Below are 27,088 nucleotides of genomic sequence, written 5' to 3'. Positions count from 1 at the left end.
CACTAGTATTCTTTGTATAATAAAATCACTGACCTAAATAAAAAGCTAATCATATTTACTGAATATGGAAACTGTAAATTATATTTCTTGTGCACATTTTTTGGACAATCTCTTTAAGTGCAATAGCCACAATTCCTTTCTCTCACACTGAATATAACTAGTTCCCTCATAACCCTAAAAATTGCTGAGAGCAAATACAGTTTATGTCAAGCTTGCTTACTCTCAACCCTGTAAAGCAGAAACAGATTTCACATTGCAAACTCCATTCCCTGTCTGCCTCCTGTTTTTACCCTGCGGATAGTACTAAAACGTGGACTGGATAATAAAACCGTTGATCGTTACACAGGCTAAACAGACACATAATGCACAAAGATATAGTTTTGTTTATGCACTGATCTAAAGTTTATTGTGATATTTACATTTTTCTTATTATTTCATGAAAGAATACATCAATATTTATAGTTATATTTCACATGTAGGTGTCCCTTAAAGACATAATAGTATGAATATGAATATAAGCGTACAATTTCTATATTCACCCATATGGGCAGACAACAAGGAAATGACCATGACATATACTTATCATATCATAACAAGGACACTGTCTATCACTTTAATTTTAACATGTCGTACCAAAACACACAACATGTATTTTTTGTAAAAACAAAGCATCTATTAGATTACTTTTATACTTTTAATATTAAGCCATCTGACGGACACAGGAGTTTTTAAATGTCAGGCAATGGGCATCATCCATGATCATTTCCGTGATCCCTACCGGGTTTTCCACGACTCTCAACCAAAGTGCGCTAACAGTCGAATCACTTCTTTTTGGTTCCCGGAATACTTCCGTGGCTCGCACAAGTATGTGTTACGGTTACCGTTTTGAATATTAATACTTGTCGGGTACGGTAACAATTTTCTGTACAAGCTTAAGTGGCTAGGTCGTTTTTACTCGACATTGGCAAGGAAAAACATGACCACAAACATAAGTTTAACAATCACTAGGAACTATCTAACATAGTTGTCATGTCTCCTTCTCGTGTACAATGCATTCCTGTGTTCTTCCGCGAGTGAGAAGGCCTTTTCAAGGTCCAGACTACACATTACGAGAAAGGTGTCCCGGCTCGATCAAGGTTCTCTGCTGTAAGTTTAAAAAACACTTACCGTGTGTTAAAAGAACGTATTAGGGATCCTACCCAAATGAATAATAAAATTACGTCCTTATTAACGTGTTTGGAGAGTCTATAAAAACTGAAAGCCAACAACATTCGCTAATTACAATCAAAAATAATCATTGTATTACAAAAATTTTGTATTTGACGTGTTATATGAATAAAAAGCATGATATGTGGTCACAGACAAACATTTAGATACTGCAGTTTTCATAGACGCAATAACAAACGAGTAAATGCTGACTACAATGCGGTGAGCATTGGTAACCAATACGGTAGTGACATCTAGTGGTTTTCTTGTAAAAAAAAAACATTGTTTAACTATTTGAATTGGTAATATTATGAGGAAAAACTTTGTGTGCTTTTCTGCTCCAATCCCTGTATCACTTTAGCTTACCTTTGAAACATATTACCTTTTTTATAATAAATTGCTATAATGTTCCTAATTTCTATAACAATGCGATATCAGATATCTAGCAGATATGAAGTAAAGTTTAACAGCATTTTGTCTCAATTATCCACTGCTCTAACGTTTAAAGACAATCAATAGTAATTTATTCAATAATTAATAATCTATTCAGTAATCAATAATCTAATCAATAGTACAACAACATATGTGTTAACTGTTTGGTTGAATTGTGTAAATGTGAGCAATTTAATCAAGACAGACATTTGTTTTTACAAACTATTTTAATCAATATAAAAAGTGTCACAAGTCCATAATTTCATCTTCCACCGTTTTCTCAGTGCCTTCCACGTATCTCTCCTGTACTCCAAGAGTACTGTAAATAAATTGTTAAGGTCAATAAATACATAAGTTACAAGCAAAAAAAACCCACAACTTAGAAAGTCTGTTTAGAAGATTTAAAGAGTTATCCCTGAAAAAAAGAAGAAAAAAAAGAATAACAAATTTGTGTATTGTAGCAAAATTCTAAAATGTTAAAATTAAATAAACAACATTTTTGTTCATATTTAAACAGAGAAATACAAAGCATTACACAGCTGCTGAAGTTAATAGGAATTTTAATGTGGCAAACAATAATAAGGATACGTGCTGAACTGGAAGTCCGCCCCAACAGCAGCAGACATCATGGCCTGCAGGTTCCTCTCCTCCAGGTCCCCAAAACAATAACCATTGGCCTTGTCTACAGTTCGCAAAACCTGCATCATGCTTTCCTTGTCCTATTGTAAAACAACAAGTCAAAAGTTATGTCCATGGTCCACATACAGTATGTCTTATACCAAATCCTTAGACATTTTAAGGAATGGTTAACACCATAATGTCAATTCTCTCATAATTTATTCAATGAGTTTTCATTATGGGGTAAACTATCCTTTACAACGCTAACACATCAAAGAGATGAGCACTAACCTGAACATTAAGAGGTACAAAAGACACCAGGCTGTAGTCCTGGATCACTTCAGCCAACTTCTTATTCAGTTGATGAAACTTCTTGAAGAAAGGGTCTAAAGCGAGATGCTCCACCAAATACGACAGGTCAAGAACCTCAGTGTAGAAGTCCAAATTAAATGCTTTGAAAAGAGTTAAATGCAGATATATCAAATTAGTTTGCAACACATCTTCTATGCACGCATCCATATCTCTTTTTATTAAAGCCTGGACTGAATCATCTTACCAAGTTTGCCATACTGCTCAATGAGGTCTATTTTTGAAAGCACGTTGACATGTGGCAATTCCACATGCAGCATGGTGGACAGTGATGTACAGAGCACAGAGATGAATTTGGCTGGATCGGCACAGTAATGGGAATCCACCAGGTGCACTGCAGTCAGCTGCCAACATCAGATGAAGTGAGACAGGAGATACATTTACAATGTAAGAAAAAAGTACAAGACCATATTCTTACCCTGAAATTCCACTTAGACAGCTGTGCAAATATGTTCTTCACCGAATTATTATGAGTGTAAAGTTCAACCTGACCTGGACAGTCAAAGAGGAAATAGCTGTCTTGATGGTGTCTTAGCTTGTCCTCTAACCAGTCCAAATTGGCCTCTAAATATTCCATACAATAAATGAGGCCACCATTGGGGCCAAGTTTAAGACCGTCCATCACATCATCAAGTGTGACCAGTTCAGATATGTCCACTGCACATGGGTATGGTAGCCCTTCATTAGCAGGGTCCAGGTTAACAATGACCACCTTGCGCCCGAGGTGACTCATGAACTCCTGCATGCCCCGACAATAGGTGGTTTTACCTGAACCAGGTGGACCAATTACAACCTGGCCGAAACGTAGGGGTGATTTTGAAGGAAGTGATGACATTATGACGAACACTGTGGATACGTACAAATTTGGCTAACTTACATCTAAAAAGAAAGACCATGTATTAGAAAAGACCAAACATTTGAGTGTAATTTAAATAATGTGATCTTTACAGTTTAGTTTAGATATTTATTTCAATCTTATTTCGCCTTAAATGTAAATATTGCAGGCAGTTATTTTGTAGTGGCGCAAATTTGCGCGGTATGATACTGTACGTCACATGTAAACATTAGCAAATTTAAACCACTACAAAAACACAGGCATGCGAAACTTCATGTATACTGTTCAGCCGAAATCGCTTTTCATGTATTATGACAAAAACGCATAACATATAAGCTCAAACCTCTGAAACCAAATGAAATATATCCAGGCAAAACGAAACGTGATTAAACCGGATGTCGGGGATTTCAAAATAAAAGACACTGGCTTGACGCTTTCTTCATCAAAATATAAATAATAAAATATTTAATAATAAATATTTATTGTTATTATTATTAATAATAATGCAATTAATAAAATATCTGCCTTATTGGCTTTACAAAGTAAATGACATACGGGAGAAACATTGTATGCCCATTTACAGCAGTTTATATTGGACAAAAGTTTTTTTTCAATCAATTAAATGTAGGGATGCACCATAATATTGGACTATAATCTGTATCGACATATAAAAGCATTTATAACTCTCACCTTTATACAAATTTTGTGTAATATCGTAAAAAAGTTTTTTTTTTCAAAAATATCGTACTAATTCACTTCTTGCATAGTAATTCACGTTGCTGTATGTACAAAGTGACTTTTACAACTGTATGTATCAGCTGCAGATCTCACTTAGAATATGTAGTCAAAGAAAAAACACTCATTATGATCCATCTTTATTTTTAACAATACAAAACATTAAGGTACTGTGAGAGAATAGAAAATATCTAAAGATGGCATCTAAAGTATAACAATATACAGACTTGTTATATACAGACAATATACAGACAGTCTGTTTCATCTGAACAATCACAATTATGCTTGTTTGCTTTGTGAGTGCTGGTAAATTGATTTGACTAACAAGGAAACTACTAATGTATAAACGTAACTAAAACTCATAAAACAAGCACTCACATCAAATACAGGCAATATATTTACAGTAACCATATTTGGACATACTGTTCACGAACTCAGGAGTATCCAAAATATATCTTTTAAGAAATCGAATAACTAGTTGAGGCATCGAGCACTTGTTTTGCAGTACGACACTTTACACAGTTCGACAGAAAACTGTCTTGACGATACAAAACCTATCCACCTGAGAATTTAATTATACAGACACATTGGGCAGGACGAAGCACAGCTGTTTCATTGTCCTAAAAGAAATTATAAATCAGTTAGCGGTTCATGTCCAACCTGGTCCTTTTGAGGATCCCAGAATAAAATGGATACTTTGGTAAATGCTGGGTAAGAACTACTCATCGAGGCCTTCATCTTCCTCATCTTCATCCTCTCTCTTAGCATCAACCTCAGCTGTGTCAGAAAACTCATGAAGGAGCACATACTCTCTACTGCTAAAGCCAAATTTCAGCACATCTTTTTCTTTGAGCTCATAGTAACGCTGGGGGTCCATCCGCTGGTTGTTCAGATAGGTGCCATTACCAGAGCCCAGATCAATGATGTATGGCTTGACTCTTCTGCCTGAGGTGCCATCTGCCCGTGTGAACTCCACTAATCTGGAAAAAAGGTTTAAAAGAAATGAACATTTAGCATTTTCTGGTCCACAAAAAAGTCTCACAGGTTTGAAACATGACTCTTATTTTGCTTTTTCAATATATTTAAAAAATGAACCATGGTGCACATTGCCTTTCTGACCTGTACTGTAACACAGCATGCTGTTTGGAACAAGAAGGGTGGTCGATAGGAATGTCTGCTATTTTCCTTTGTCGTCCAAGTAGATATGCACTCTGTCTGTGGATATACATGACTGGCAGCGGCTCATCATTTTTAAAGGGGTACAAGCGCCACCTTCTTTTAGGGATACGTGCCTCAGGCGGCTCATTATACTTGATCACCACCCCCCTGAATGTATTGGTATCTTCCACCAAGGCACCTGATAGTTCAAAGTTTGGCATATCTTTCTCAACAGCCGGGGCAGAATCAGGGTCACCAGCTGCCTCATCCCCGCTGCCCCCTTGAGCCTCTCGTCTGAGGCGATTCTCTCGCCGGCGTTCATTATGTTGGTCCCTCTCAGCTTGCTGTTGCTGTTGTATGTGGGCATCTCTTTTTCTTCCCCTATGTCTCTCTTGTTCTCGGTCTCGCTCTCTTTGCCGCGGCCGCTCTTCTTCTCTTTTTACCCTGCGATCATTTGAATCATCCCTTCTCTCGCGATGCCTGTGACTTTCGGCTGCTCTGTGATCCTCTTGTTCCTAAAACAAAAATCCTATTAATATGATTTACCGTTAGCCTACTTATTTTACATATTTAAATACACCAACTTTAAGATTGAACATGTGATAAAATAGTAAACCCTGTCAAATAACATTCCAACGGCTTCCATTAAAAACCATTAATGTAGTGCATTTTGGGCTTTATTCCAGTATGGCTTAATGGTATTATTGGTTCCCATCTCACCAAAACAACCTGACACATTACCAGTAAAGCTTCCATAAAAACAATACAATACAATTTATATAACCGTAAGATCCCTTGGCCATTACACCCATCCATTGTGATGATTTCTATTGTTTATTAAAGTAGGAAAACCAATTTGATTATTAAACCTGTTGTGAAATTTAAACTATAAAAAAATAAATGATTCAAAAACTAATAAACAACTAGTAAAGTAACAGAACCCATTTTATCTCAATTATTACAATCCTATGCCATACTTTATAAAAAATGATACACTTATACAGATTATTTTATATATTTATTATGATCTCGTCTAATGAGACTCACCCGCTTTATCCTTACGTCAGTTCCGCGGTGAGGGCTTCTACTTCTGCGGGGTCGAGGTGACCTCTCCTGCTGTCTGCCTGATGAACGGTCTCTTCTCGCTGGAGATCTTTCCTTTCTTCTGACAGGCGATCTACAGTCAAGCAAACATCCCACGTGAAACCATTGAGTACAAACAAACAAAATAACTTGTTGATCCCTCTCCCCGCACATTTCAAACTTTTAACAACAAACTACAGGAGCGATGGCTTTATTTCGCTGACCTGTTATACGGATAACCATGGCTGTCAGGTATAAAGCTCACCTGCTGTTTCGTCTTCTCGGTGGGGGACTGCTGCTGCCGCGGCTGGATCCTGAAGCGGATCGGCGTGACCGCGGAGGCCGCACGGGACTCTCTTGTTCTTGCTTGATTTTCATTTTTACATCCCGGGCAGGAGATTCTCTGTGTCGTCTCCTGTTATCCATTACGACGTGTGCTTGGTAATAAACTTCATAAAGTATAACAGTCGTTCACAGAAAACGAGACCATGAAAACACAATCACACCGCATTTACGAAACTTCCATGTGCACTTCCGGTTTGTAGCTTGCCGCTAAGAAATATGTCCCCCTTTAAAATGCACAAGACACTTTGGTTCCGGTGTTCTGTCCTTTACATTTTGTGTAATGTTTCTTGTAGCGTTTTCAACACGTTACGTAATTTTTTTTAGATTAAAAAAGTTTAAATGGCCTGGCTACTGAAATGTGTGCATGTATGTAATGTATATATCAAGGCATTCGTTAGTTTCACTGAACTAGTCATTACAGTTACAGTACAGTACCATCTGACCTCGATAACTTAATGAATATTTGTAATTTATTGTATTGTAATTTAAGCATTTTTATGAAAACATAAACAAGGCTTTTAAAATTATGCTTGGTCATTTAAACTTTTATTTTGAATTATTATTCAATGATCACACGATTAATAATAGGATGCCCACCAAGATTATTAAACAAGATACTAAACTCACAAATTTGAGTTTAATATTATATCCAGGATAACCTGAAATATGTGATACTAAATAATTGCAGTGCATTGCCACCTGGTGGCGGGATCTGTTTTCGAACTGCTTCTAGCATTGTTTGATCAAAATAAAATATTTCTTATGAATTTAATTTGTGTTATGTGGCAACATATCCTGAAAAACAAACAACAACAAAAAAACCTTAAACAGTTTGAGCAGTGAGCACTAATATCTTAAACTTGAAATAATTACGACAATTTACTATTTGATCAGTAATATTAGCAACATTTGACTGTAAACTACGACAATAATAAAAAACTGATGCAGTTCTGAACGGGTTTAGTCTGCTAAAGGTATTCAAATGGTTGACGCAGAGAGGTTGTCATAGCAACCGTAAACATTAAACCGAAACGTACGCAGCAATACGAGAATAGCTTGCCAAGCTTTTAACCAAAGCGTAACATTTTTAACATTTCTGTACAATTTAACATTTTTATCATGATTCCTCCTTCCGACTCCCTGCTGAAGTATGAGTCTCCAGTGTTAGTGAGCAAAAACACCGAAAGGAAATCCCCAAAGGTAAGCACGTTCTTAAAAATACCTGTTAAATAATGTACTAGTCCACCTCTTAAGAAGTAATGTTAATATTCATGATGTAAGTGTTTCCGTAGCTCAACTGAGTTTGGATTCGATCCCATACTGATACTGACTATATTTTGTAATGCACTGTAACGCTTTAAATAAAATCGTAATGTAAAATGTGTAATGTAAATGTGTTAAACTGCATCTTTCAAAGCTTTAATAACAAAATACACAAACAAAACATTTTCACAAGCTCTCTCATTTCTACTCAAGAGTCGCCCTTTAAAAGTAAGTCCTCAACAGACGTCAGTCAGTGGCCCTGTCCCACCTCCACCTAAACCCAAGAGTCCAGATGCCAGCCATCAGCAAACAGAAGAGATCTTGAATGCTATTCTACCACCTAGGTATAGGTCAACTTACTAATACTTAACCATATGACTACCATAGTTCAGCTGCACAGGATGTCACCCTTTTTAAATGTTGTAAATAATTCTGTTATAGGGAATATATAGAGGACGGCCAATTATGGGTACAGGCGGTGTCCAGCGCACCATGCACTCGTGCAGACGTCATTAATTTGCAAGAAGAGCTGTACAAAAAACTACAGCAGCGCCAGGCTAGGGAGACAGGCATATGCCCTGTCCGCCGTGATCTCTACTCTCAATGCTTTGGTAAGAATGCACATAAACCAAGTGATCAGTAATACAAAATGGCTCTTGAAGTTGACAGCTGTCTATTTTGCTTTTAGATGAGCTGATCAGGCAGGTCACAATAAACTGTGCCGAGCGGGGACTTCTGCTGTTGCAAGTCCGAGATGAGATCCGCATGACCATTGCTGCCTATCAAACATTGTACGAGAGCAGCGTGGCCTTTGGCATGAGGAAAGCTCTTCAGGGCGAGCAAGGAAAGTTGGACATGGAGAACAAGGTACTGTTTGTAGTTCAGGGTTCTCACACCTTATTTAACCTCAAATTCAATGACCTTTCAAGGACTTTCCAGGTCCAATACCCTCAAATTCAAGGACTAAATGTAGGAATACATTTCAAGTTAGAGCAAGGTTACATCGTGTTACCTTTTAAGATACATTGTTACAGTTCACTTTCAAGGGAACTCGCGCTGCGTCAATGCGGTGACACTTTGGGGGATTCTTCCAGGGGTAAGTGCGTCTGAATGTGTGTATCAAATTCAACCAATGGTGAGGCTTAATGACAAAGACAGGGTGACGTGGGGGCTAGGAAGTACATCGCTATCTGAAATATTGCCAAAGACGGCGTTACAGGGACGCAGGAAGTATGGCAAGGGAGACGCAGCGTGTTACATACGTAACCCGAGACGTTTTTATGTGTCAAACACATCTATGCAAAAAAGCATTTTGGTATGAATCAACATTCGCATACAGAATATATAAGCATTTAAAGCGAACAGTTTAGCACGTGTGCTTGAAAAGTCTAGAATTTTTATGATATTATCCTACACTACACAGGAAATAATATGGATTTTTTTTTTTCAGAAAACTTCTTGCATAAAATAGATTCAAGCACTTTTAATGACCTGTATCTATGTATGTATATTTTCAAAAACTTCCCAGGGCCTTAATTTCCCCCAGATTCACAAACTTTCAAGGACCCGTGGGAACCCTGTAGTTATAACAAATGGACTTTACTAATACATGTATAACAAGACCTGCCAGGTGGTCTACATTAAATTAAGATTTAGTGCCAAGTGAAATTCTTAAAACTTTTTGCTAGATATTGGAGTTGGAGAGTGAAAAGCGAGATTTCGAGAGGCAGGTGAGCGAGCAGGTGGCTAAATGTGAGGCTATTGAGAGACATGAAACCGAGCGGAGGGAAATTGAGGAAAAGCAGCATGCAGAAGAGGTCCAGTTCCTCAAAAGAGCCAATCAGCAACTTAAGGTAAATAGCTGGTGAAGAATAACATCACGTTGTTACAAAAGCTTTGTTTCAACTAAATGCTCTTCATGTCTTTGTATTAGGCACAGTTGGAGAGTATAATTACCCTGAAGAACAAACCATGAATTATTAAAACAGCTACAAATAAAAGTCAGTTTTAAATGTTCTACTTCAATAAATAAAAAACTTGTGAAACATTACTTGTTTAGTATTTATTTTTTTCTCCATACAAAGGAGAACAGATATAAATACATGGGTACATGATCCATATTTCACTATGGCTGAATCAAGACATTCTTTGAAGCTAAATGCATTAAAAAATGCACAGTGCTGAAATGAATTGTCAGTCTGCAGTCATAATGTTCTAAGGATGGTCACAGTATGAACAAAGTGCAGATCAACTAGAACTTCACCTTTATACAAATCACTGTGATTCCAATCCAGATGTTTCAAAATTAGCCACCGACCCAACTATGGGTGATGGGAATGAATAGTGATGGGTTTTTGACCTGGTCTTATCTCTTAGCCCGTTTGGCTCTTGCACCATCCTGGGGCATTTTTCGGTTTTTATTTTTGTTCTTGACATTGTGCGTGTCATAATAACGGACTCCAGTTTTCTTCGTTCTCTGGGCACGCTCCATTCTTCGTTTCTGTTGGAAGTAAAAGTTCAAGTGAGAAATTGAAAAATGTGGACTGTGGAGCTCATATTTATTTGGGAAGTCTGGATAGAGCATGGAAAACAATGCATACTTCTTTGGATGTGAGTTTGGTAGACGTTGAAAGCTCCTCATCTTCCAAAGCTTTCCTCTTTTTGCCCAACTGCGTCACAGCTGGAAAACAATACAAAGAAGGGTTACATTATGCCCACCTGTAATCATTGACCAATCAGAATTAATTGATTATTGTTAAATATACATGATCAAGAACAGTGTACTAAAATGGTGCCATTTTTGTCTCATTTTAGTTGCAGGTCTGAATAAAAAAGGATTATTTGGCATTAACTTGGATTGGTTGTGTATGTAGTCCATCATTAGTTTTAATATGACTTACCTTTCTGTTGCGCACGATTTTGCTTTGCCTTGGTTGCAGTAAACACCTCTTCAGAAAGGCCTTTAGGAATTCTGATAAAAAACATCAAAACAACACATTACAAAGTGGGAAGTGCAACCTGAATTAGCTAAAAAAAAAACCTTAGTTAATGCCTATGTGAAGAAAGGTAAGCATTAATATGAATATTAGGAAACACAAACCGTAAGGTAGAAAAGCGCTTCGACTTGGCACGATCAAGAAATTGTTTCAATTTGGCGATCTTATCATCCAGCTCTTTATTCACTTCTCGTGTGCTCTTGCTCTCCGTCTTGTCTGGCGATACGACCACTGATGATTCTTCCGGTTCCTCTTCATTGTCATTTTCCACGTGTTCCTCTTCTTCCTCCTCTTCCTCATCTTCTGATCCAGAGGGATCAAAAATATCCGGCATTTCAACAGGCACAAGATCTTCTTCGCTGAACTCTGGGGCCACGTTTATTTTGCCAAAGTTCTGCTTGACGCTGACAAAGATCTTCTGCATCTCTTCATGTTTTTGTTTCAGCTGTTGATCGTCTTGTTTGCTAGATGACGCCCCCTCCAAATTCTCCACTTCAAGTCTGTTTTCAAACTCTTCCTCCGCTGTTTCCATCTCAGGGATTTCTAGCGGTGGCTGTGTTTTGCTCTGAGAGAAAAGATTAAATGTCAGTGTGGTGAAAATGTTTATAAAATGCATTACAGTCTAAGTCTTTGCCAGTATAAAGATTTACAAATTTTGAAATGTAATATTTTTAATCAATGTGGCCAACAATAAGGTTTTGATTTGTTCCATGTAATCCTATACACGTTACAGGAAGCTGGAGGATTTAGACTCGGAGAGCACATATATAAACAATGAATAAACAACAGAAAGTTTTCAAGGAAACAAGACGTTAAAGGGAATCCATCTCTAAATGTTTCATTACAGTTTCTAACACTGACCCATTTGATTCGGTTAAAAGATCCAAACTTTCTAGGAATGTTTGTAACACTTGTATAGGGATTAAAAACAAATGTCTATTTACCTCCTCATCCATCTCGCACCCAGGGGGCTTCACAAAAAAGGGGATCCGTCCCCTTTGCCAATCATTCAAAACCATTTTAGCGACTGTACTCAGGTCAGGCTCTCCACCCTGTAATACAGCACAAAATACTAATCAGAGAGATGTTTGATGTTTAGAGATTAAAATAAAAAGATAAAGCTAACAGTCCAGACCTTTAAATTTCCAAAAAATGAAGTATTAGGTGGTTTTGGTACAGAGAAATCAGAAACTGGCTATTCTAGTGTATAAGTTTTTCCACAGGCTCAAAGTAAGCAAACTGTCACAACCCAATTCAATCTGACACCCCAGAGACAACACTAAACAAATATGCCAAGAGAACTTTGGGCTAACAGTTCATCTTATCAGATGCACTTTACAATGGTGCCAGACCTTAAGCAGTTTTCCGGTGCGAAAAGCAAGCTTTTCCAGGAAATCTTCGGCGGAGCTCCAGGATGGAATACGGTATGTCTTCTGAATGTACTCGGCTTTCGCCCTCTCCAGCACCGCTCCGATGTGATCCTCTGGGCTTCGGATCTTCTCCACTTGGACCTAAGATGCAAAAAGATTCAAAGTGATGAGATAAAACCATTGGGAATACCAAATGAGAACAGTTCGCTTGGACAATCGAAGCCATCTTACCACTCCCTTCAGTACGATGTCAGACTCACTATCGTCGGAGGGGTAGACAACGCCAGGGCAGTCGATCAGGAATATGCGTCTCATTAGTGTGATATATTGCCAGACCTTGGAAAGTAATAAAGAACAATCAGAAACCGCAAGGCTGAAACATTTCAACAAAACAAACTGGAATCCATTCAGCCGATCTCCGGGTCTGGCGGTACCACTTTTAGCATAATCCATTGAATCGGATTAGACCATTAGCATCTAGCTCAAAAATAACCAAAGAGTTTCGATACCCTTCCTATTTAAAACTTGACTCTTGTGACCAAGACCGACGGAAGACCAAAAGTTGCAACTTTCAAGGCAGACACGGCTAGTAACTACACTCTCATTCTGGCATTATATAATCAAGGACTTTGCCGCCGCAACATGGCCGCAGGAGGCGCAATGATATCACGCAGCAGCCTAAAATAGTCCCCTTATTAACTTTCAATAGCAGGGGAATATTTTCGGGCAGTGCGTAATATCACTACGCCTGCTGCAGCCATGTTACAGCAGCAAAGTCCTTGATTATTACGCCAGAATGAGAGTATAGTTCCTAGCCATATCTGCCTAGAAAATCACAACTTTTAATTCTCTGTCGATCCTAGTACACAATGTAACTACAGAAGAGTGAAGTTTTAAATAGAAAAAATATCGAAACTCTTCGATTATTTTTTAGCGCGGTGCAAATGGTCTAATCAGATTCAATGGATTGTGCTAAGCTATGCTAAAAGTGGTAGTGCGAGATCCGAAGATCAGCTGGGTGGATTCCAAAACGGTAAAAGTCGAATGTTTGCCTCTAGGGGAGCTGGAAAATGAGTATATTTAAAAAAAAGTGGAGTGTCCCTTTAATCTCAACCATTTAAAGGTGCAGTGTGAGACTTTTAGCAGTATCTAGCGGTAAGACTGTGAATTGTAACTAAAGTTTCAGTCCACAGCTCACCCCTCCCTTTCAAAACGCATAGTGAATCCACAGCAGCCGCCACATGACAAACATGTCATCTACTGAGACAACATAGTGACAAAACGCGCTCAATAGGACAGTTTGTTCGTTTAGGGCTATTGTAGAAACATGGCGTCGACTTCCATGTAAGGGGACCGGCGATGTATGTAGATAAAAACGGGTCATTCTAAGGTACTAAAACAATACAGTTCATTTTGTATGGTCTTTATACACCACTAATAATATAGTTGTTCCTCAAATCTTACCTTAGTTTCACCAGCAATGGGTGCCACGTTGCAGACTTTTTTGGAGCGTAGGGTATTGATAACAGAGCTCTTTCCAACGTTGGGGTAACCAATGAACCCAACACTGATCTGCTTTTTGTCTGAATGGAGCTGAACAAATATCAACAGGAAGATGTTAAGAAAAGTCATTTGGAAAATATTTGTTTAATTAAAACACAAAACACTTTCATGATATCCAGGTTAGGAAGAAGCTCATTTTGGATCAACCTTTCCACCTATAGTTTGCAGACAGTCCCAAGTTGATACTTTCAAAGCCCCTTAAAAGTCATTACACACAGATTTACACCAATCAGCCATAACATTGTATGACCACCTGCTTAATTTTGTGTGGGTTCCCCTTTTGCCACCAAAACAGCCCTGACCCTTTGAGGCATGGACTCCACTAGACCTTTCTATCAGAACCAGCATTCATTTTATTTTAGGAATTTCAGCTACAGTAGCTATTGGATCGAAGCCTTTTCTCCCCACGTACATCAATATGCCATGACCGCCCATGACCCTGTGGCCGGTTCACCGCTTTTCCTTACTTGGACCACTTTTGATAGGTAGTGACCACCCCACAGGAGCCGCAGTTTTGGAGATGCTCCCATCCAGTCGTCTAGAAAAATCACAATCCCATTTTTCCTGCTTCTAACACATCAACTATGAGGACAAGTGTTTGATCTGCTTAGGCAGGTGGTCATAATGTTATATTATTATAATGCAGTCATGGTAACGAGAAGATTATTTTTCGGTTTTATTTTTACTCATATAGTGTCTTGTCATATAACCTTCAACTAAATTGATGCTTTTTTAAGTTTACAATCCTTTTAAGTCTTTCCAAGATATTGTTTACAGCTGTGTTCCCGAAAATAGGCCAGAGGCAGATGTGAAGACGGGAGTGGGGGGGCACAATAGGTGGTGGGATGTATCTGGTTCCTGGCCAACAATCTGCTGCCATTACAGATCAGATATAAGACTGGTCGTAAGCAAAGATATAGTGTAGACCGTTGTGCATCTAAACCTGCCATCATGTGTTTCCAAGACATGCTGTGTAGTAAACATAAAAGTGTACTAAAAACAATGAAGTCTTACCTTGCCAAACTGCCTCAGGAGCTGGATAAGCGAGCCCTTGCCGAAGGAGTTGGTAAGGCTTGCGTGAAAAGCCAGAGTGGGATATTCCTGAGACAGCAACGCGACCCAGCGTTTCTAAACATACACACACATGCAAATGTCAAATGTGTTAAAAAAAAATTCTATAAATGTGTTGCAAAATGATTAATCGAAATATAAAAAATGATGTAATGTTTACAAGATAATTCAAATTTTGATCTGTTTTTGTTTCCTACCGTGACCCATGTGGGAATGAGGTCACACTTATTGAGCACAAATATGAGATGCTTCCAGGGTTTCTCTTTCTTCATGTAGGATTCAATACTCTGAGACCGTGTGCCCATAGGGTCCCGAGCATCCAGCACCTGAATAACAACATCTGAGGAGTCGATAACCTGTGGAAAGAAATATTCAGTTTAGGAAATGACAGTATTCTGGTTTCCAGTATATTTTTTAGCAAGTATGGTGTTAGGTAATAGTCAAAGCTACCTTATACAGCTCCCCCCAGATCCGCTTTGACTGGCCCTTTTTGAAGATTTCTTCCTGAGCCTCATCCCTGCAGTGTCAAAATGTAAGACAATACTAGTGTTTCCAAACTACAATATTACATTTGTTAATATATCACACCGTGTCATTATTAGGAAAGTCTGAATTAAAATGTGGTGTTAGTTTTGTAAAAATATTTATTCGGTTTCACATTCGATTACTCTTAACTACAAAGCGACATCTCCAACTCTCTAAAAAAATATTTTTAACTAGAGCCATTTTGTTCCTCACCTGACTCCACTGTCCTCAGTCACCAAATCCCGATCTTTCTCAGCGCTGTAGCTCTGAGAGGAGACTTCAGCCTGCTCAGCAAAGTCCTTTAACTCTCCCACTGACAAGTTAGGCCTTTTTCTTTGCGCCTTTGGCCCAAATGTGGTCTCAAAAGTCTCTGTGTCCAGAATGTGCACCTTGGAGTTCTAAAAATATATTTAAAAGAACCAGAAATATTATTGTTATACTTATTATTTATTAAATGTCACGAGAGCTTTTATATGCCCACTTCACTAATATCTGATATATGAAGGCCTTGTAAGTGTTTTGACATCTCTCTAGAGCTCAGTTATCAGAGGAAAGACATGATTCATGACAGATCATAAGTGTACTTAATGGCATGATTTATGACCGGCTTCTGTGTGTTAAATATTTTTGTGCCCGGTAGGTAGGTTTGGATGACATTGCCAAAATGTAAGAGCTCTTGAATTTTTTCAGTCATTTAGCAACACTTAAAATATATCTACATATTTGTTTATGACTTAACCCTTTGAAGGTCTGCATAACCATTTGGTAGAGCTTGCTTTGAGTAAGCACATTTTGTCAAAAACCAAATCTATTTTTTTGGGTATCAGATACAGTAGTGAATCAAATATTTTAAAATTGATAAGCTGACATGTCATTTAGCTATTTGTTATTTACATTATATAATTTCGTTTTGGATGTTTAGGATTTACCATGCAGCTGCTTCACAAAAAGTTAAAACATTTGAAAACTTCAATGTAAAGTCTATAAATCGACAATAATATACAAATATACACGATTACGTCACAATATCAAAGTGAATAATCATCAATTTTGATTTTGGTCATAATTGAGCAGCCCTCATGTGCATTATTACAATGTTGCTAAATTTTATATTTTCAGCGAAATCATATATTATATATTAAATATTAATTATAATATATTATTTAATATATTTCCAATAACATCTAAAAGAAATGCATCTTTAAGAAAGCATGCATAACTGTTTAAATGCACTTTCATGTATTATTAACACCGTTTAAGAGTTGGACCCTCACGCTAAACATAGAAAAAGAGTCAAAAAAGCAGTTGGACGTATGCCAGAGTATTTCTGTGTCGAATGCGCTTCGTCAGGTTTCGTACAAGTTCCAGAAAGTTTTTTCGAACATGAAAGATTTATAAGGAACAATCTTGCTTTATTTATTTTATGGGCAATTTCAGTGCAGGAAGTACAGTGGAAGCCCATATATGGGCATGCACACAGCAACCAAGAACTGATACGAAATTAACGTCATGAAAGAACTGTGTTTTTCTTTATGAGGAATATTTGAAGAGTTTCGTTGCAAAACGAGATAACCACCGTTTTTTTAATTGTTCAGAAATCTCGTTTTTTGGTTGAGCATTCCAATTAATTTCAATGCAACTGCAGTTGGTTTGTTTTGATTCATAACTTAAAAAATACAGCTAAGTAGCACCATAAAACAAAATAATAACATGATAACATAAAAATAAACATGTTTTGACAAAAATGTAAAAAAATGGATTTATCTCGTTTTGCAACGAAACTCTTCATTAAAGCTTGTTCAGGTTTCGCGCGTGTGTTATAGTTGTGAAAGTGCATTTAAAGCGTCATGAAACACTAACCAACACTTTTTTTTAGATGTTAACAAAGTTATTTGTATTGCACATCATAGAAGACAATGCTAGTATCTGTTCATTTTAACATTAGGAGAAAACGAGTACATTTATAGCTTTTTTGTGATATTTTTGTCTTCTGGGTTTAAACTCCATATCATGTAAACGTCACGGGCTGTGATGTGGCAAATTACTGTAGTACATCATAACCGTCAGTGTCTCATTATTATTTATAAGATAGCGTGTTCTTAGCCAATGATAATCACACATGGATACTAGTGCTGCCTCACGATTAGTCGCGACTAATGGTTTGCAGAATAAAAGTTTTTGTTTACATAATAAAAGTGTGTGTACTGTGTATAATAATTATGTTTATATAAACACACACACATATAAATGTATAATTAAGAAAAAAAAATATTTATATAATAAATATTTATATTTATATATAATATAGATTATATATAAATATAAACATGTATATACACATGCAAATGTTTCTTAATTATATACATGCATGTGTGTGTGTATTTATACATAATTATTATACACAATACACCCACATTATGTAAACAAAAACTTTTATTCTGCAAATGATTAGTCGCGACTAATCGTGAGGCAGCACTTATGGATACGGTTCTGAAGTAAATGTGTAAAATATTATATTCAGTATAATTATTTCTGAAATACTGCTAATCTTAGTAAATCTAAGCTTAAATCAGTTGCCCCGCCCACTCATCGCCATTCTTCTCACAGCATCCACGCCCATTTAAGTAGCATTTTTTTAAATGATAGTGAGGTAGACTGGACCTGAAACAGCAGGGTTTTATGACGCTTCAATGTAAACGACACAAATATGTAGTGAATCATAAGCTGGATTCAGAGATAGTGGAATAATGTTTTGTGTGTGTTGCTTGTCCGTGACTTGCTCCACCCGCGGTACGCATTGAGGGGGTCGGGTTTACTCAGAAAGAATCGGTAGATCTGATCTGTCTTCTGATAAGATTCTTTGGATATATGAAGGATTTAATAATACTCCATAGGTACTCAAGATTATCATAAGTTAAACAGAAACAGCGTGTTATGTGAGCTTTAAGAGTAAATAAAAAACACAGAAGAAATAACCTCTCCTCAAAATACAGACAAAACAAAACGGTTCCTAATTTGATCGTTTGAGTTGTCTCTAATAAGACAAAAATCAAGCAAAACATCAGCTAGAATCAGCAAATTTCATTCAGTTAAGATCTATAACTGTTCCAGGCCAAATTGCAATTTCTAAATTACCTTTAAAAAACTAACAAAAAAAGAAGCCATACCACTGCTGTAATAGAGGGTGGAATAAAACAAGGAATTTACAGATCTTGTCAAAAGCGGTAACATTTCTCGTAAGAAATCCTACTTCTGGTAAGATTAAATTTACTCCGAAGAAATGCTGTGGATAATGATAAACAATCTGATTTGAGGCTAACCACCACTTCACAACATGTTCAAAATATTTCTGAGAAGAGCAAAAACGTAAGTGCACACACACATGCACAAAGCTGCTGATACTGGGCCAGTGAAGTTACACCACTCGCTGGACAAGATGTTGCTAACTAATCATAAAAAGAAATATAAACAACATATAAACAATTAACATCGTCTCGTCCAGTAGTTTTCTGCACCCAGAGCAGAAAATCAAACAAAAATGGGAGCGTGTCACAGTGCTGAGAGGCTATAGTGGTACATTCGCTTCACGTAGTCCTAAAAGCTTTTGCTCACACATGGAACGGTTTAGATGAAGAAAACTTTTCAATCGAATCAACATTTGCTCAAGGAACACGAGGAACTGAGCATAACATTGCACTTTATTTCGAGAACATTGCTATGTCCTGTTGTTTAAGACTGGCAGCCTACAGAAATTTAGGTGCCAATATGCAATATCTCTTTTAGTAAAGTGTCTATCCCCATGCTGACCTCGTGAAGAACAACTCACAATGATGCAAACGAACAAAGCCGATCTTTAAAACAGGGTGACGCAATGGTTAGTTATATGCCACCTGCTCTAGGACCAGCTTCAAGGATTGTCAAATAGGATAAAACATGAGCCATATTAAAGTGCGCACTTAAAAAAGTATTATATCTTGTATGTTTTTTCTTAAAGGGATAGGATAAAAAATTCTGTCATCATTTCTTAAAGGAATAGTCTACTCATTTTCAATATTAAACTATGTTATTACCTTAACTAAGAATTGTTGATACATCCCTCTATCATCTGTGTGCGTGCACGTAATCGCTGGAGCGCGCAGCGACGCTTCGATAGCATTTGGGTTAGCCCCATTCATTCAATGGTACCATTTAGAGATAAAGTTAGAAGTGACCAAACACATCAATGTTTTTCCTATTTAAGACGAGTAGTTATACGAGCAAGTTTGGTGGTACAAAATAAAACGTAGCGCTTTTCTAAGCGGATTTAAAAGAGGAACTATATTTTATGGCGTAATAGCACTTTTGGGAGTACTTCGACTCGCCTGAAAAGTCCACTTCCCTTCTCACTCTCATAATGGGAGAGGGAGGGTGTTACTGCGCCGAGTCGAAGTACTCCCAAAAGTGCTATTTCGCCATAAAATGTAGCTCCTCTTTTAAATCCGCTTAGAAAAGCGCTACGTTTTATTTTGTACAACCAAACTAGCTCGCACAACCACTCGTCCTAAATAGGAAAAACGCTGAAGTGCTTGGACACTCCCAACTCCATCTCTGATTGGTACAACCGAATGAATGGGGCCAAGCTAAATGCCATCGAAGCGTTGCAGCACGCTCCAGCACTTACGTGCACGCACACAGATGATAGAGGGATGTATCAACAATTCTTGGTTAAGGTAATAACATATTTTAATATTGAAAATGAGTAGACTATTCCTTTAACCCTTATTTTGTTCTAAACACGTATGAATTTTGACAAAATATTATATTATCCATTGACTTTAATAGTAGAAAAAAAGTGTGTTAATAAACCTTTATAAGTTTAGAACAACATGCGAGTGAAAAACGATGACAGAATTAGAATTTTTGGGTGAACTATCACTTTAAAATAATTTCTATAGCTATATTCATGGCAAGAACGGGTTATCCTATACAAACAGGTACAGTATCTTATCTATATGAATCTATTGGTGTTAGTATACTCACATGTGCTTTAATTCGGTCATGCAGCAAGGACATTGGTAACTTGCTCTGTCTCATCACTACTCGGTAGGGATCTTTCTTCACTGCATTCATCTCATCCTGGAATTTCTGCAAGGATGACTGCTTGATAACACGTGTATTGGCTAGATAGGGAGTGCATTAGAAAAGCATAAAAATGACATTATTCTATATGAAAAGAACGGTCTCTGCTCTGTAATCGTACCTTAAGTCTGGTCAATATTCAAACAAACACATTAAAACTCAAAGCTGAAATGCAATGGTCTTACCAAACCACTTGATGTTGGGTTCAACTCTGGCCACGGTCCCCGGAGCAACTGTGCTTTGGTACTGCAAGGGCTTTATTACCTTACCTCGATTATTGCTGTGGCATATGAATAGAAAAAACATGCATGACTCAAATAATTTAATTCTGAATAAGTAGTTCAAATATTTCTATAGTTTACTACTGCTTTTAATGGTAAAATAAAGTAAGATTCGATTACTGTTACCATCTCTGTTTCTGTCTGTACATATTTAAGCGTTTGATGGTGGCACGGTCCCTCATGTTGTTACCTCCAGCTCCCTTAACCCGGTCTGTAGAATAGACAATGTTAAAAGGTACAGTTCATTTTCATTTATTAAAAAATGCATAGGCTATTATTAGTTATTCACCTTTGACTGATTAACATAAGCATCCTTTGTATCAGTCAGTCTTAAACATTTTGTAACATGAGTAGCAATACCACATGACATATAAACACTGCTGTCGATATCATAAATCAGTCAGTTATAAAACATACGGATCGTATTTTTCAAGGAATGAATAAAAACTTGTAAATGTATTTAAAATACACACATCCACTAAAAAAACTAAGAAATAAGTTAATATAGATAATACAGCGGGTTGAAACTTTGACATTTGGTCTTTACAGCAGACAACAGCCTCTGATGGGACTTTGACATTGTTGACAGAAGAGTTTAACGTTACATAAAACAACGTTTGTAGTTACACAATATTCATACTATAACGCAGCACAGCGCGCAACAGTGAATACATAACTAAAGACATTTGTAACAAGTTATACGAATTGAAGTGAAGGCTAATGCTAAAATTCTGTAGCAGTTCACAGCTAACCAGCGGTTTATCTGATCTTACCGGGGTTGGAGCTGGAGTTCGAGGGGTTTATGGAGCTCTTCCCTTTGAATTTTGGCTTAACCATTGTGACAGATCGCTTTAGAGCCCTTCCAGTACTCCAAAACACAGAACTATAGCGGGGTATTAGTCCACTACAGACTTCCACGTGCTACAGTAAACTATTGAAACCCGGAAGTACGTCATCAACAAAGCGACATCTATTTTCGCTTCACTGAGAATGAAATACTTTTTTTGATAGACAGAAGGTGGTTGTTGATAATTTTGTTTTTTCTTTGCATCATATTTTATTTCGAGTACCTCAAGGCTGTTGTGTTAATACTTTTTTGCTTAATAACATTGTAATATTAGCAAAATATTTCATTCATAAATGTAGATTCTTTAAACCCCCCACTACTTATTGTATTTAAAAATTACTTAAAATGTTTTCCAAAGCCCTTAATAAGATAAAAGGTCAGAGTGCTATAAAGCTGATTTACTTATTGACATCATTTAATTTATTGTGATATGGCCGCTAATATTTATCTTTATCTTTATTTATTTATTTATTTAAGTTAATGTAAATTATAATTTCAGATTTCTATTTATTTATTTTTTTCAAATTTTTCTTGTGTTGAGCCTGTAATACTTATCTACACTGTGAATGTATATTTGCCTTTGTTGTTTATATACTTTTGTATTCAATAAAGTAAAGGAAATACTTTTTCTAATCAGTCTCGTTTAATGTCTTATAAGATATTTGTCTACTATATATATATATACCAAATATTTGTTATATACTTTATATTTGTTCTCTCCGGCTATCAAAACATAAAATATTACATTTTAATATTTTTAAATTTTAATATTTTAATATTAATCAAAGCAGTAACACTACACTGAAAAAAGTGAAAGTTGGATCTAATTAAAAATTACTTTAATTGGTAACACTATAAAAAGGTAGTTTTTTAAACTAAAAATTTACTTCGAATAAATTGAGGTGAAAAAAACTTCACACCAATTGCTAACACCTAAAAATACAGTTATTTAAATGAATTTGTATTGATGTTTTATGTGAATGTACGGTATAAAAAATAACATACACCCTTTATGTAACATTAAAGCTTACTCTCATATTAAAATCTTAATGATTTTAAACAGGGTCCATATCACAATTAAACATTACTTATAAATAACGTTCAAATTACCCATTATTTATTCATATTTTTATAATCCACACTTTATACATCACGACCAGTGTTGTAAATTATTTTTATTGAAATCAAAAACACAATAAATTAAAATCCTGTTTTGTGAATCAAATCACTTACTCTGACTCTCAACTCCCACTTTGCTAACTTATGGGTAAAGACGCTAATAATAACTGGACCTGGCAACACTGATCCTGACTTGGATCTATTTATAAAGGCCATATGTTTTCAATAAAAGGTTACTACATATTTTTTGTAGATATACCACTGTAGTTAAAGTAGCCTGCCATGTAAATACTGTAAATAATGTAAATGAATATGGTAAACTGTGACATACATCAAAATTCCAAACACAGCATGCTACAACTTCACCATATACCCAGAAGAGGGCATGCCTGCGTAGTAATTATTACTCAAGTAGCGTTATGATGTCTGTGGGCTAGCCTTGAACTTTAACCAGAGCATGTTTACTACAGATAATCAAGACTTTTGGACAAATAAATATAGGAAATTAAAACTCTTTAATTTGACATTGTAAAAAATCTGACTTGTTTTGATTAAATTAAAAGCTATTACGCATCTGTACTGCATTTTGTGCTTCATCAATATTGCAAAAGAAAACAAATTGTGAACAATAAACTGCACATATAGTTAAAAAAAGAATTAAAGGAACCATTACGCAGAAAAAATTGGACCGGTTTTCAGCTTAAACCAAAAATGTGTGTTGTGTTGACAGCCAATGTATTGTGTAAACTTAAAACCTGAAGAGAGCTAGTGTGTGGAATGCGTAGATAATGGCTTCTGGGGCAGCCCGAACAGTCAATGAGAACCAGGCATACCTTGTATAATACTCATATTCTGGTGAAATTCCTGTTGGTTATAGAAATCAGAAACAACATCATAGATTTTTATGTAATACTTTATATGTAAGATTTTATATGTATACTTTTTTGCAGATTTGCTTTGGTTTTGTTCTTCTGTAAACTTGTACACATATTTACACTAATCTTGAAGAAAATAGTCCAGGCTCTGGAATATTTGTCATTTTGTTCTCTCCAACTGTTCACTTCACTTTGTTAAAATTGAATGTGACAGCATGAAAAATGCATCGACCAATAGAGGTCAACCAAGAAAGAGAAAAGAACAATATAACTAAAAACACATAAATTATTTTCAGATATTATTTTTTCTCCAAATTTCTTTTATGTTCTGCTTGTCATAAACAAGAAGATGACATCATAAAAAGTACAGGCAAAATATGGCTCAAAATCATGATTTTCTTAGATTTCCTTTTTCTCAAAGGACCCTCTCTGAGAGTCTATTACATTTGAATTGAATTGCGGTTGTGTGTAATTTTGTTTGTAACCCGTTTATGAAATCGTAAGACGTTTTACTGATTTCTGAGATTGCTTGGCAAAAACCTCAACAACTTACCACAAAAATGCTTTTTAAATGGTTGGATTCGAGCAGCATTGAACAATCGTTTTGACATTGCTCTTTAAAACATATCAAAAATATTAAATGTTATTGGAATCTCATGCACTAAATAAATCAAAGCAGTAACATTACACTGAAAAAAAGTGAAAGCTGGATCTACTTGAAATTACTTTAATTGATAACACTTAAAAAAATTAGTTTTCAACTTATTTTCACTAAAAATGTTTAAGTTAATCTTTCACTTTTTACAAGAACAGAAGCCAAGATTGAATTAAACCTTGGTTACCAGCATATAGTAAGGTATTTTATCCGGTAAAGGGTAAGGCACGTATTTGCTTTTACAGAGCAATTCATCAGCAATTGAAAACGGTTGATCTGACAACTGGCGTCAGAAAGAGAGAAGTATTTCCATGCAGGACGGCTTGCTGATCTAATTCATTTTAGTCAAAGAAGGAAAAATTGCTTGTTTGATTTTTCCGTCAAGATTAGGTAAAGTTGCAGGGTCACGATATCCCTTAAGATATTCACTAATCTGTTCTCAACACTGCCAGTAAACTGCCCTGCAGCCACATGGGAAAAAGTAATGATGGAAGTACACTACACAGCTCTGTAGAGAACCTGCATAGCCCTTATCTTCTGTTTCTTTTAAATTTTAAAGTCTATAAGCTGTTTACTTGTAGACTCCACTGTGACAACTTACTTTGTGTAGTATTACAACACAAAACAATAGTAAAAAAAAAACATATCTTCCTTCCTGGGCAATAAACAGTGAATATGTTCAAAATGTGACGACTACTCCCCGGTCTCTCCAAGTCACGTTCTATGTGCACCAAAACATTTAAGCACAAACGCAAAGTGCGAAACATGTTAACAAATAAAGTTTGCTTGTCAGGGCCAGACAGCAAATAGAGATGATGGGCCAGACATTATTCAGTTGGACAGCTTCTGCAGTCAAGTAATAAAGAGGGATTATTATGAAAAAGCACCACAGATAAAAAACGAAACGCAACTGTGTCGTATAATTCATCTTTAGTGCAGAGAAAGTCCTTCAGCTCAGAAGTCTTTTCAAACGTCTCTCATGCCCTGAAGCCTCTTATTGCCTATACACTAAGCTAATTATATCACTGTCAATGGTAAATGATACAAGATCAAAGCTTTAACAAAAAATTATTTAAAGACGCTTACTCTTTGTAAAGAGCTAAATACCATCATTTATACTCGACAGCAAGGGGAAGTACAGATAAGCTGCATAAAGCAATTCATTTTTAGGTTAACCCTTGTATTGTGTTTGATTTTGTGATGATTTTGATGGAGTAGGTCAAATTGACCCAAATTAGAATCAATACAATTCCCTAAATACAACATTATGGAAAACAAGAAGGAATTAGATATGAACAGGACCATTTTATCAGTATTTGTCACACATTACAAACACTTAGTATCAAAAAGTATGTTTTTTTAATAATGCATTTAACCACAATTTTTTACATGCTTGTTTTAACAAATTTCCTAAACAGGCTCATTTTTGTTCTCGAGGCTCATTGTACTAACTACTAGTAATCACTGTTGACATGATGCACACATCTAATAAAAAAGGTCAAATTGACCAGCGTACATCAAAATAAAAAATATTATTTTCACTTTAAAACGCATAAGTGTATCCTAACTTTGCATGCATGTTCATGGCCCTAAATGAGAAAAAGTGACAAACACTGAAAACATATATTTCATTTTGGTCTGTAGGCTATAGTTACTTTGGAACAAAAATGTGGGTCAAATTGACCCGCGAACATAAAAAGCGTTACAAAATTATTTGCGTACACTTCAAAACATCTCAGCATATCCTACCTTTGCATGCATGTTCATGGCCATAAATGAGAAAAAGTCCCAAAATTTCAAGAATAAAATCACAGTTTAACTGCTTTTTTCTGACAGAACATAATATAACATAATCCGGTCACTATCAAGTCATGTAATCAATTGGCAAATGTTGCAACAAGTGCCAAAATTCTAATAGAAAAAAGACAAGATATTTTCTCTTTTAAAAAGCAATGTGAATATAACCTAACATAGCCAAACATAGCAAATCATTTACTTTATAGTTATTATTAAACCTTTTATGAGAATGGAAATCTCTGCTTGTAGCACTATGTACTTCAATAAAGGAAGTCATACACATTGAGGACAAGCATGTTTGAGAATAAATTGACACATTTCCTGCAGTTCCTTTCCAGATTCACATTAAAAAGGCTTTACACTATTAACAGGGAATAGCTAGAAGAGTACAGTCATTACATTATCAAAAATGTTTGTTTTATTAACATCTAATGACATCCATTGGTTTGATTTATACAGTCTTCTGAAATGGGTGGCCCAGATGACGACAATATCATAAAAGATCATTTACATCATTGATAATGTTAAGATTATCATAATATTTGGGAAAATCAGCAACCCTTACTTATTCCTGACTGTCTGGAAACTTGATAGAGACTAATTCAAATGACTTGTTAAACACAAGTTAAACACAATTAGTAAAAACATTTTTGCAAGATTGTAAACTTGGCTGGTAGTTACAGACCTCACAGGAAAAGTTATAAATATTACTTTCTAAATAAATGTGACCTTTAAATGTGTTCGACTGTAAAAAAAACACGCGGTTCTTAGAAACAGGAAGTACATTTCCTAGAATTTAGAAATACAGTCCTTTAAATCTTTTTTCT

General features: G+C 36.1%; 4 protein-coding genes across 4 annotated transcripts; 1 reads left to right on the top strand and 3 right to left on the bottom strand.

Moving 5' to 3' along the window:
- Positions 1-1,846: 1,846 nt before the first annotated feature.
- Positions 1,847-3,898, bottom strand: gpn2 (GPN-loop GTPase 2). Its single transcript, XM_055211890.2, has 6 exons — positions 3,804-3,898; positions 3,044-3,504; positions 2,813-2,969; positions 2,548-2,708; positions 2,227-2,357; positions 1,847-1,957 (listed from the first exon to the last, which is right to left on the bottom strand). Exons 2-6 carry the CDS (start codon positions 3,458-3,460, stop codon positions 1,885-1,887), a joined length of 939 nt encoding a protein of 312 aa, XP_055067865.2. The 5' UTR covers positions 3,461-3,504; positions 3,804-3,898; the 3' UTR covers positions 1,847-1,884.
- Positions 3,899-4,322: 424 nt separating this feature from the next.
- snip1 (Smad nuclear interacting protein) lies at positions 4,323-7,002 on the bottom strand. Its single transcript, XM_055210537.2, has 4 exons — positions 6,702-7,002; positions 6,401-6,530; positions 5,315-5,868; positions 4,323-5,175 (listed from the first exon to the last, which is right to left on the bottom strand). The coding sequence occupies exons 1-4, from the start codon at positions 6,860-6,862 to the stop codon at positions 4,914-4,916; spliced, it is 1,107 nt and encodes a 368-aa protein (XP_055066512.1). The 5' UTR covers positions 6,863-7,002; the 3' UTR covers positions 4,323-4,913.
- A 766-nt stretch (positions 7,003-7,768) lies between these two features.
- Positions 7,769-10,094, top strand: dnali1 (dynein, axonemal, light intermediate chain 1). The gene is made up of 6 exons (XM_055210538.2): positions 7,769-7,981; positions 8,258-8,388; positions 8,486-8,655; positions 8,733-8,911; positions 9,733-9,897; positions 9,978-10,094. The coding sequence occupies exons 1-6, from the start codon at positions 7,901-7,903 to the stop codon at positions 10,017-10,019; spliced, it is 768 nt and encodes a 255-aa protein (XP_055066513.1). The 5' UTR covers positions 7,769-7,900; the 3' UTR covers positions 10,020-10,094.
- gnl2 (G protein nucleolar 2) lies at positions 10,092-21,927 on the bottom strand. The gene is made up of 16 exons (XM_055210536.2): positions 21,742-21,927; positions 21,095-21,179; positions 20,873-20,967; positions 20,589-20,728; positions 15,783-15,967; positions 15,495-15,561; positions 15,242-15,400; positions 14,988-15,101; positions 13,875-14,003; positions 12,642-12,746; positions 12,393-12,551; positions 11,985-12,092; positions 11,145-11,605; positions 10,945-11,015; positions 10,645-10,724; positions 10,092-10,544 (listed from the first exon to the last, which is right to left on the bottom strand). Exons 1-16 carry the CDS (start codon positions 21,803-21,805, stop codon positions 10,410-10,412), a joined length of 2,157 nt encoding a protein of 718 aa, XP_055066511.2. The 5' UTR covers positions 21,806-21,927; the 3' UTR covers positions 10,092-10,409.
- Positions 21,928-27,088: the final 5,161 nt, after the last annotated feature.

The sequence above is a fragment of the Misgurnus anguillicaudatus genome, chromosome 10, assembly GCF_027580225.2.
Source record: "Misgurnus anguillicaudatus chromosome 10, ASM2758022v2, whole genome shotgun sequence".
Taxonomy (NCBI): domain Eukaryota; kingdom Metazoa; phylum Chordata; class Actinopteri; order Cypriniformes; family Cobitidae; genus Misgurnus; species Misgurnus anguillicaudatus.
The sequence above is the reverse complement of the archived record's forward strand: the minus strand, read 5'-3'. Positions and strand labels throughout refer to the sequence as shown.